General features: G+C 44.5%; 1 protein-coding gene across 1 annotated transcript in view; it reads right to left on the bottom strand.

Annotated features, from left to right (window-relative positions):
* The window catches only part of LOC144126326 (uncharacterized), a 96,192-nt gene extending 85,873 nt beyond the window's left edge, over positions 1–10,319 (bottom strand). Inside the window, exons 1-2 of the mRNA XM_077660405.1 lie at positions 10,146–10,319; positions 3,812–3,983 (exon numbers count right to left, since the gene is read on the bottom strand). Of these exons, the coding sequence (XP_077516531.1) occupies positions 3,812–3,983; positions 10,146–10,319 (346 nt within the window). The remainder of the gene's footprint in view (positions 1–3,811; positions 3,984–10,145) is intronic.
* Positions 10,320–12,374: the final 2,055 nt, after the last annotated feature.

Below are 12,374 nucleotides of genomic sequence, written 5' to 3' on the forward strand. Positions count from 1 at the left end.
CAGGATTAAATACGTTTGAAAAGAGGGCGCAGGGAGCGTGCGTATACAGGAGTTAGATTTCAAGTGTTGCGATTGAGGGTGCGATTAGTGTTTGAAAGAATAATGATTCGAGGTGAAGGCGACGGTACAGATTCTTTTCAGTTGCCAGCACGTGTGCCCTACCCCGGTCAATATCGTGGCCAGTTGATACGGAGTGTTCGGCGATAGCATTAGAGTTCACTTTTTTGTTTTTAACGTCATTACAATGTTCTTTTAGGCGTCTATTAAAATCACCAGTCTCGCCGATGTAGACGCTGTCACAATCAGAGCAGGGGACGCTGTAAACAACGCCAGGGTACTTTTCTTTGGGGAGAACGCCTTTGACGTTAACCAGCGCATGCCGAAGTTTCCTTGTGGGGACATGGGCAACGTGGACTTGGAATGTGCGCAGAATACGTGCCAAGGCTTCGCTTATTCCAGGTGTGTAGGGAACAGCGGCACGTTTCAGAGGGGACAACACGGGAGTTTCACGTGTCGGGCAAGATAACTGCTTTTCAGCGGCTGCCACAAAAGCAGCTGGGTACTCGTTTCGCGCGAGTTCTTGCCGTACAGTACCAAAGTCGACTGCCCGATCTTCAGGAAAACTGCATATGCGTTCTGCGCGTTTGCACAAGGCTGTGGCAACAGACTTCTTTTGATTAGCCAGGTGCACAGATTTGAAGTTAAGGTATCTTCCGGTGTGGGTGGGTTTCCTGTAGACGCTGAATGATAGCTTTCCAGTGTTTCGTTTTACCAATACGTCCAGGAAGGGCAACGCGCCATTAATTTCTTCTTCGACGGTGAAATCAATCGCTTCTTCAATAGAATTTAAATGGGACGAAAAGGCCAGCAAATCATCTTTCTGAATGAGGCAGAAGCAGTCATCTACATATCTAAGAAAGATTCTTGGCGGTGATGGGGATGTTTCAAGGGCACTGCGCTCAACAAATTCCATAGTCAGATTCGCGACAGTCACTGAGATAGAGGCGCCCATTGGTGTGCCCTGAAGTTGTCGGTAAAAAGAGCCTTGGAAGACGAAATAAGTGTTGTCCAGGCAGAACTGTAAGAGCCTGCGGAGATCTGGAATGTCAATGGGGGTCCTTTGTGGTAAACAATTGTCAGCTTCAAGGGCAGCAGAACACACTTGTACGGCGAGGGCAACGGGAACGCATGTGAAAAGCTACTTGACGTCAAACTAAACCATGTACTCGTCATCGTCCGGTGATACGTCGCTTACCTTCTTGATGAAGTCAGTCGAGTTGCGTACGTGTGTTGAGACGAGACCGACAAGTGGCCTGAGGATCCGGGGACGTTAAACCCCATAAAACAAGCCATTAATGTTTTAAAAGGGCCACATTACCTTCGTTTTGAACTCTCTGAAGAAACCCTTGCACACAAGTAGTTCAGGAGTATTGAATGCGAAATAGAAATGGTAAAGCTCACTTCTCAGAAGCACACACTGCGGTACATTGTCCCGAGGCTGCACACAAAGCTTGGAAATGCTATGAGCTGCTGTTGTTATACTAATAACATATTTCCATATGAAGTACTTTCTTACTGTATTTGCAGAGAGCTGCGTTTTGCTGCAAGTTCTAAAGAAAATCTAGGAAGGTTTCGTCTTTTTCTTCGTTTGTAGAATTTCTAAGGTTCTCATTTACTTGTTACTTCATTTGAATGTGGTGCTTTTATGAACTGTGTCATTTTATAGCACTTATGCACAAATCTTACGTTCCTTTCGCCGTTAAAAGCCCTAGAAGCGTGCCTGTGCCTTTGGCGCGTCCGTAGTTCAAATCTATCTGCACTGAAATATTATTGTACCAGAATCCAAAGTGTATTCTACGACATGCTGATTCAAATGAGCTGGAGCACCACATTAGGCATTTCGATCAAACATTTTTCCCTCTGCCTTTCATCCAGCAAAACAATATGCAGGCTCCCCCATGAGCCTACATGCGAATTCATTTCTAGTACATTTAGTTCAGCCACATTTACTTGACATCTTTATGCTATGACATGGGCCAGTTTAAATGTTTGCTCCATGTTATCGTGTTTTGTTGCAGTTGTCAGGCGTTAATCATTTAGCTTTTGTTTTGTCAACCACTGCTTCGGGGATTTGTGATTCTAAAATGCTTCTGTTTTCTTTTGTGTTCAAGTTTAGTTTTTGTGGCGCAAGCACTCCACACGACTGGCTTTCAGCATAACTTAAAACTCGAAGTGTGCACCATGAAATATAAAAATACTACTTGAGCAATTACATGCGTTTAAGTGCTTCATTGTTGCTGTAGATACTGTGTGAAGACGACGCAGTAGTTTATTATAGTTTGTGTTGGAATATGTGGACCAGAAATCAGTTTTAAACTCAGGAGCTGCCTGTGTAGAACTGACCTAAAAGTACTTCGTGCTTTATGTGGTTCTCAGTGGCAGACCTGAGAAAATTTGCTGCCTTGAAAGCATGAAACCTGCGCTGATTCTGAACAGCTGGAGTAGGAATGCAATGGATTTCGTTATCATCATCGCTTAGTTTACTTTCAATTCAGGACAATCGCCTCCGCAAGTGATATCGAGGTACCACTGTTCTGCACCAGCTTCATGCCACACTATGCCAAGAAATTTCACAATCTTTCCCTTGCGAGCTTACTATATGCTGGCGCCTGCTAGATTTTCCTCTCTTTGAAATTATTTTTGTTTTAACAAAACGAGTAGAAACATGCCCCCTGCCTAGTACTCCCTTTATATGAGGAGATTTTGCTTGGAAAGTATGTCTTTGGACAAACCTTGAGATGACAAATTTTGATTACGCCATGGCGCGCTCTTGTGAGACATCATGCCTTGTGCTATTAAAACATATCGTCATCATCAAATTAATTTTTTTCCGTTTAGAAACCGATAGTTTTTTCTTCCCGCACTAAATTTATTATGTTCATTTCTGCTAGAACATCTATAGCTCAGGTTTGTTTTAATTCTGTGCGTACACAATTCATGGCCCACCAATCTTGATTTTATTTTCAGGCCTCTGCGTTAGGCTTCAAATTTCAAGACAATGATTTTTTTCGGAGGGATCATTAAGCTGCTGATCCAAATGAGAACGCCCGCCAAGTACACTGCAGGCAATTAATATTCTTCTGGATATTTCTTTCTCATGGTCACTTTCTGCGAACGTACTACATGTTCTTTCGAAGGCTGAGTTCGAAACCACTATTAAATCCTGACACCTTGCCTTCTTGAAAATCCTGGTAGCCAAGAGAAATTCTAGTCTGGCAAAACGCTAAAATAGTAGCTCTTGGCAGGAGCAGCAAGGGCAGCAATCGTTACAATGTACCACATAGTCTAAGCGTAATCAGTGAACCCACCACAGAAGCTTCATGTCTGAATGTCATCTTCTTGATGTAATCAAAATTTATATTTCTGGTAATTTGTTTCCTGAAAATATAATTATAATAATCTGATGCTGTTTGATTCCTAGAGCAGTTTCTTATTACCAAAAATAGGGAATATATATAGCCAGCAAACAACACTCTTCTCTTTGTAAATTCTGGATTACATTATTTTACTATATTCAAGGTTTCTTTTGTTATTTTTTCCTGTCTTTCTTTTCCAGATCAGATTGTTGTGCGTGGGTTGGTTTATTACAATCTGTTGATGTGAGTATAGGGTGCCCTATTTTTAGGTTCGCCATTTGGGCGTCCTCCTTGTATGTACTCTATAACCATGTATAGCATTGTTAATATGAAATAAAAAATTTGATGTTCAAATGAGATCTGTAGTTTGCTCATGTAACCATTCAAGTACGCACCTTGCACGGCCATCCTCAGGAGGCTGTTTCCAGCCTGTTTCCTGTCACGCTCATTTCCAGTCACGCTCGCATTGGTCCTCGCTGGAAACGTGCCCGAGGGTCCCGTTGTTGGCTCTCCGCTCTCGTGCAGTGCAACGCGCCCATGGTCAGTGGTGGGTGTCAGACGCAAATTCTGCGCACCGTCAACACAATGATGAAATTCAACCCTTCGCAGTGCCCCCGGTATTCGCAACACAGCGCTAAAAGATCACTGAGGAGAAATTCAAATTTGCATGTGACGATAGAACACCGGATGGTAAGCACAAAAACGGCACTCTTATTGAAAACAAAGCTCCTGTAAGGTAGAAGAGAAAAAGAACTAAAAATGAAGTATTGCCAACACAGCCATAACTTGATATACACGTTCTACTACGAAATGCCCATTAAATAGCAGGAATTTTCGAAGCTGCCCAACGTGCATGACTATTCAGCGTTTTATTATTTAAGTCAGGATGGTTCAGAATGGAAGTTTGAATGTTGAAAGCCAAAGAGAACCATGCTTGGATGAGCAACAGACGGCCAGCAGAGTTTCAATTTTCTGGTGCTTCGCGGCTACGCGCTTTGCGTGCCCGTGTGATCTTATTTTTGACGCGCCCCGATTTAAAAGTTCCGGGCAGCAGAGGAACTTTAAGTGCCCCTCTAAGTGACCCTCGGTCCAAGTTCATGCCTTGCAACAGATATGAGACGAGGAAAACACGTATGGCTAGTTAATGTTGCACGAGCAACTAGCGAACGTACCAACGGCGTGCGCGCTTAGTGAATGCACCAATCTGTTTTCGCTGAGCTGCATAACCTGTCCAATGAGGACTTTTATCATTGAGTTTAATTTTGACCCCAGCTACCAGCCTTTACTCATGGGTGTGTCAGCGATGACAACAGCCGCACTGCTAGTTTTGATGCTGCCGGCGCTGCCGACTCCTCGGCACTCGGTGTGTTCTGCCAGGCCCATTGTTTTAAGCGTGCGTTGCTGGCGCGATTCGATGGCCTAATTATAAATTATCAGACTTGATCCAGTCAACGGAAACTTGGCTCAATGAATTTATTTACAGATTAAGTAGAAAGGATCAATAGCCAACATCTCCCGGAATGCTCGAGTTGTCAGCAGAGCTAACTGCTCGTCGTTCGGTGTCCAGAGTACAAATGAATTCTCCCCACGCAGTTCAAACACTCCTCTAACCGCCTCCTTAAGGTGTCGTCGGCGCTCGCGCTTATAAAAGAAATTTCATTTTGGGTGCGCCGGCAAGGCTCGTAACTGATTTGTTCCGATTTGTGTGTGTGTGTGTGTGTGTGCGTGTGCGTGTGCGTGTGCGTTTGCGTGCGTGCGTGCGTGCGTGTGTGTGTGTGTGTGTGTGTGTGTGTGTGTGTGTGTGTGTGTGTGTGTGTGTGTGTGTGTGTGTGTGTGTGTGTGTGTGTGTGTGTGTGTGTGTGTGTGTGTGTGTGTGTGTGTGTGTGTGTGTGTGTGTGTGTGTGTGTGTGTGTGTGTGTGTGTGTGTGTGTGTGTGTGTGTGTGTGTGTGTGCGTGCGTGCGTGCGTGCGTGCGTGCGTGCGTGCGTGCATTTGTATAGCCATGTGCATCATGCAGGAAATGCATGACCGGAAATGTGCGTTGTATCGCCCCAAAGAACGGTAAGGTCTTGAATTAAGCAACTATTTGAAGACAGAATGAAACAAACTAGTGAGGCGAAAGCCTTTTAACGCGTCAGCTGTGCGAAGGAAATTAGAGAGGAGTAGATTAGAACAAATATTCGGCTTTTAATGAGGAAGACGACCTTACTGTTCAAATAATTTGGTTTATGGTCTATGGGGGTTTAACGTCCCACAGCGACTCAGGCTATAAGAGACGCCGTAGTGAAGGGCTCCGGAAATTTCGACCACCTGGGGTTCATTAACGTGCACTGACATTGCACAGCACACGGGCCTCTAGAATTTCGCCTCCATCGAAATTCGACCGCCATGGCCAGGATCGAGCCCGCGTCTTACGGGCCGGCAGTCGAGCGCCATAACCGCTCAGCCACAGCGGCGGCTGAAGATTAACATAATAAATAATAACGTTGCACAGGTAATGAACGATAATCTGGTTTGACATGATACCGCCAAGCCCTATCAGGGGACAAATCATCTTATTAGGTAAAGCCAAAGCATGAAAGCCTCTAGCCCTACAGGCACAATAAAAGAGATTGAGCTATCAATTCTCACCACTGAACGTGAGCATCCTCTCCCGAACTCAGTTAGACTAAAAGCAGCGAAGAGAAAAAAAACTAAGCACGCGCAAAAATCAGGCACGTGTTAAGAGAGAAACAGTGCATCTTCATTACAAATACCGATAGGATATTTAAAGAAGCCGAAGAGTTCTACACAAATCTATAGACAAGCGAATGGAATCGGGAGGTTAATGAGAGAGACAGTAGTGTACAGCAATGGGACATCCCGCCTGTAACGAAAGAAGTAAAGAAAGCCTTAGGAGCAACGAAATCCGAGAGCGCGGCTGGTGAGGTTCTGTTAACAGCAGACCTGTTGAAGGACAGTGTTGAGATTATGCTAAAAAAACTAGCCCCCCGCTCTACGCAGTGCCTTATGACCTCGGAGTGTACACGAAGCTTAGAACACTAACGCCGTATTAATATATATCAAATAGGATGCAAAGGACTTAAAAAATGAAACACCGATCAGATTACTTAATGCTTCCTACAAAGTATTTACAAAGGTAATCGCTAATAGAGTTAGGACAACCTTAGACTTCAATGAACGAAATGACCAGGAATTCTTTGGAAAAGGATACAGGACAATAGACCGCATTCACACGATCATTCAGGTGATAGAGAAACCCGCCCCACATAAAGAGGCTTCATAGATAAGAAGAAAGCATTTGAATCAGTAGAAACCTCAGCCGTCTTGCATGCATTATGGAATCTGGGTGTAAATGAGCCTTATTGCTAACTATCTCAGGGGATGCATTTCAAAGCATTATCAATGACTCTCATAGCAAATGGTGGGTGTAAAAATTATTACGCACAACACCAAGGTTCTGTTTAAGAGTCGCGGAAGGAAACAGCAGGTTAGATTTGGTAGCCATGCGCTGTAAGCGGAAAGCTAACACGCCTACTTAGGACAAGTAGTGACCGTAGATTCGTGTCACGACAAAATTGAAGTAGAACAATAAGATTGTAGTGGAACACATTTGGCCGGTTACCTCTGATCATTAATGGCAGTATACCAATATCCACCAAGACAAAAGTATACAGCGGGTGGATATTATCGGCACTAACTTGTAGGCAGCACCATGGGCGCAAAAGAAAAACGGTTGAACTTAAATTGAGGAGAATGCAACCAGCTATGGAAAGGAAGACAGTTGTAACGTTGAAGGACAGGAAGAGGGCAGCTATGGAAAAGAAAATGTAGTTGTAACGTTGAGGGACAGGGAGAGGGCTTAGTGGGTCAGAGAAGAAACGCTGTGTAATGACATCCTAGTCGGAATCAAGAAGAAATAGGCTTGGGCTGGGCATGTATTGCGAATGCAAGCTGACCGATGGTCGTAAACAATAATGATCTGTATACCAAGGCAAGACAAACGTAGCAGGGGACGGCAGAAAGTCAGGCGAGCAGATGGTATAATCAAGTTTAAGGGAATAAGCAAGTCGTAACTCTCTCAGGACAGGATCATTTGGAGAAGTGTGGGAGAGACATTTCTCCTTCAGTGGACGTAGTCGAGCTGATAATGAAGTTCTTTAACGAGCACTGACATGTTACAGTGCACGGGCCTCTGTGCAATTTTGCCTCCACGAAAACGCGGCCGTTGAGGCAAGGAGTGAACCTGAGCTTTTCGGGTCAGCCGCAGAGCACCACATTCATTCGATCACCACGGTTGCTGTGCTTATGGACCTCCTTCACCCCGCGACGTCACGAAGATGCGGTGGCGCTGATGTTAGCAGCGACTTTCGCATGGTAGGCAAAACAGGTTCCGCTTGCCTGTGCCTACCGCAGCTGCCGCAGTTACCGGCGGCTGCTTCAAGCCTGTGCACTGCAGAAGCAGCATGTATTGACCAGCTGCGTCACTGCTGGATCCGCGTAGTAGCATAAAAAATATTAAATTAGCCTCGATAGGTTTCTCGCGCATAAATGCCGCATTCGGAAACTAGCTAACAGGCATTGGGCCGCGGTAGTAAAGCGCGAAGTCTGGGAGTCGATAGGCACTGCCACTCAATGCACTTAATAGCATGCAAATTACTGCGTTCATTCACCTGAACTTCAGTATAGTAGGCTGATAATTGCTCAAGGAAAAAAAAAGACATGCAGCTGCACACGTACTTATCACCTTGAGCCGGAGTGCACGGGGCGCCGACAGGTTCACTCGCCCCCAAGGAATGCGTTATTTTGTTAATAGCACAGCATGTTTTAATGGCGCGTTTTATGACATTTATTATTTACTTGAAACTGTTTCTTGATATGACGACGTAATTATTTCATTCGAGTAGTAAGAAGTCTGGTAAGATGTGTCAATCTTGCGCGGTCGCGTTGGTGTGTTTAGAATAGCGTACCTTAAGTGTGCTAAACGCCATATGCTTTTTCATTGCATCATGCATGTGTCATGTTTCATGAGATAGTACATGATCGCGAAGCTTGTTTGGAAATTAAGAAGCAGCCGCAGGCGTGCTACTAACAGACACGTGGCGAGATTGAGAGGGGACGCGGCAATGAAAAGTGTTTTCGTTATTCATGCATGCGATATGTAACTAAACTTGGTGCAAATATGAAATTCTTACGCTAGTTTCAGTCATTCCTTTTATTTATAGCTATACCTGGTGCAGTTCTGGGTAATTAAAATTAACACCGTCGCCAAGTCCCCCCAAGGTCTCAAATAATTGAGTATAGATAGTGCGCAGTTTTTTTTTTATGCCAGCATGTACATAAAGCCCTGTTCTGTACGATGACGCGATTAGTTCTTTTTCTATATGATCAGTACTTATGCATGCATAGTTACATGAAAACGTTTCTTACAAGAAATAACACAGTACTGCACGTGTAGGGGAAAAAATCGAGAGATTTATTACGCTCCTCAACGTCTCAGGAATAGTTTGCGACAAATGGAATCATGTTATTTTCATGCGAATTACGAAGGTGAGTGATCGAGTCGCAGAAAATGTTAGAGGTCACAAAACGAACCTTAAAGTTTATTCCCTCGTTTATGGCATCTTCGCTTTCGCTTTGGTCAAAGAAATGCGGCACTGAAATCAAAGAAATTACCTCACAATTTTTTACGACCACACTTCTAAAAAGCGTAATTTATAAATTTGTATTCAATATTTTGCTATAATTTTGCGTCACGAAACTAGACTTCAGGGCTAGGAAAGAAAATAATTCTAGAAATCAAAAATTTTCACCAAATCGACCAGCTTAACAAGAGGACGAATCGGCCTGGCTGGTGCGTGGTCATGCGGCTAAAAACAGTGCTAAGCGAGACAGGAGATCAGAGACACGACGCTGTCCCCACTTTTCGCACAGCGCGACACGTACCTATGTCAGCAAACGATGAGCGTATGTCTGCTCCGACGAAACAAGGCCAGCACTTCCGCTCACTATTGTCCCGAAGTAAAATCATTCCGGCTAGTGCATAGTGTCAAAACTTGTTTTATTCAATGCCTAGCGCATAAATAAACGGCAGAAACGCTTTCTACATGTTTACTACCAACCATTATATACAATACAGTGGCAAACTATTTCTCTTTATAGGCCGCACGTGGCCAACGCGAGCTCGTGTACTTCAACAAATTACTAAGTTCGAAGCATCGACCATTGCTATGATTCAAAGAAACTGGAAACGCGCCTACAAGCCTTGAAAACCCGCGCTCAACACCTATCCGCGACGCCACTCCCCGACCTTTTGCCTACCACGAGCTCGCTAGCGACTGCAGCGCCACCTCGTTTGTTTACAAACATGCAGGAGGTCCATAGAACTGCTCATAGTTTAGGTCGAGTCACGATGTCCCATTTGCTAGGTAATGGCAGATGGGCGGCACATGAGGTGTCGGGAGATAGAATATAATTCAGAGAGCGCTGCTCTAGCCATTCGCGCCAAAATCACTGATAGACAAGTTATTGACGCATGCGAACGCCACCTTTGCAGTCATGGAAAAATGAGGCGTTTTATCCTTTTTCTCCTATAACTCTTTCGCACTTGATCAAGTACACACCTATTGGCTACAAAAACTGGCAGTAAGGCTGCTTGCCTCTAAGCGGTCATCGCAATTTCGCCGATATAGTGTCTCCAATAACAAGTGAGAACTCATATTTGGGTTACCTGGATTGAAGACACATCCACTGGAGCTTCCGTAGAGATGGGGCTCTCCTGGATTGGCTGCCACCATCCCTGTTCGACCAAGATTCCCTCCGGACACGAGGAACGACCTCTCCTAGGGCCATGGCTTAGGCTTCGCAGGACCCCGGGAACGCCGCCACCCCCTGCGTGGTACATGACGCAATTTTTTAGGCATATAAGGGAAGCGAGACCCTTCGAAAAAGAGCTCGAGCTACAGACACTTCTTCTTCTTCTTCTTCTTCTTCTGCTCAAGTAATATGGCACATACCCACGTGGGGGGGATTGGCCAAGGTATAGAGTACAATGCCAATGAAGCATTTGCGCGGGGAAGGAAACGTCAGAAGACTGAATCAAGATAAAAAAAATTGGAAAAATATAATGAATTCAAGAGGTATGAGTCATCCGGAATAGAATAAATCTAGCCTTTTTTGGACATGCGAAACAATTTTGTATATAGCTAACAAGATAATCGATTAGTTGCACTTATGTAATCGTGAAGGTAGCCGCATACACTGCTTAACGGGAATCCCTTGGAACTCGCACCCCAGGTACATGGCACATACCCACGCGGGGGGATTGGCCAAGGTGTAGTTGAAAAAACAAAGAAGTTTCCATGGAAGATGATGACAAAAATGTAGCACCAATCGTGAATTTTGAAAAATCAATGAATAAAAACAAGAGAGCAATATTGACAGTTAAATAACAGACAGCATTTTGGTGAAAAAGAAGAGCTCGTAGAATTTTAAAAGAATTAGCACATCAACCTACCAGTTGCAATTATGTAATCGTGGAGAAACCCACAAATAGAACCCAATGCAAATCCCATGGCGTTCGCACCAAACGATAATAATACTGGCAAAGATAAAGGGAGGCCTAACCTGGAGAGAGGGACCTCCAGGTAAATCTTTCTCTGAAGTGCGAACTTTGGGCAGTAGTGGAGAAAATGGTCTAAAGATTCAACTTTCCCACATGCGTCACTTAGGTTCGTCGGTGTCAACCCACACCTGCATAGATATAAATTCAAACTTGGAATCCTGCACCGCAACCGCGTCATTGTTACCTCACACAGCCTGGATTTACACGAACGGACGTTCCAATTATATGCTAAGTGCTGATAGTCAGTGGTATTTAGTAAGGGATCTCGTAACCTGCCTGATATATGTAGGAACCGCTGAAACCTGGAAATCGCCAGCAGGCTGAAATTCGGGACGGGATGTGTCACTGACCCGTCAAGAGCCGACCTTGCTAAGTAATCAGCCACCTCATTTGAATGAATACCTGCTTGACCAGGAACCCAGACAAAACGGACCGCCTTCAAAGTGCATGGGACAAAAAATCGCAGGATACGGCTCAAAAAATCTTCTTGTGAAGTGTCAAGGGAGACTAACACTGACAAACAATCAGCGAGAATAATAACATGAGACACATGGCATGGAATTTTGTGAAGGGCCATTCGAAGAGCCAAACATTCCGCAAAGAACATACGAATATAATTTGGGATGCAGACAGAATGGCTCCATGCCAAATCCTGCGAAAAGATGCCAACTGCAGCTTTTTGGCAGTTGACGGAGGCATCGGTAGCAAGCACCGTATTATGGGGGTATTCCTCTATGTGATCCGAGAAAATACCGTTTAAAATGTTTGCGGGCATGTGTTTCGAATGAGATGTGAAGATGTGGTCAAAATGAAATTCCACTGCTGCCGGCGTGTCATCAACCCACTCCAAAGAACTGAGATCAACACCAATCGGTGTTAAAAGGTTCTGCGTTAACATAATTTGTGGCATTTGATACCTTGGCCAATGATGAGAAAAGAATAAGGCCGGCTGAGACACAAAAATAGGAGTACTGACATCAGTCACTGGGTCCATCGACCTGAGGAAAGTTCGCACCGTGAGTATTTCAAAACTGGAAGTTAGATCAGGGATACGGGCTTCCAGATAAAGCAGGGCGTTTGAAACTGATTTTGGGAGACCAAGGCAGAGGCGGAGAGCGCGCCTTTCCAGTAATATTAAGGGTTGAATCTTGTAGCTTGCGCTACCAGAGAACAGAATGCAACCAAATTCAAGTATAGGTCTTACGTAGGCTTTGTACACTAAAAATAACGTGTCGCGGCGCATCCCAAACTTTTTATTGGCGATTCTTGTCAGCCGGGCTAGAGCGCGTTCTCCTTTAAAAGCATTGTTCTTTATATGAAGGCTCCAATCTAATG

Source organism: Amblyomma americanum, chromosome 1, assembly GCF_052857255.1.
Source record: "Amblyomma americanum isolate KBUSLIRL-KWMA chromosome 1, ASM5285725v1, whole genome shotgun sequence".
In the NCBI taxonomy this organism is placed as follows: domain Eukaryota; kingdom Metazoa; phylum Arthropoda; class Arachnida; order Ixodida; family Ixodidae; genus Amblyomma; species Amblyomma americanum.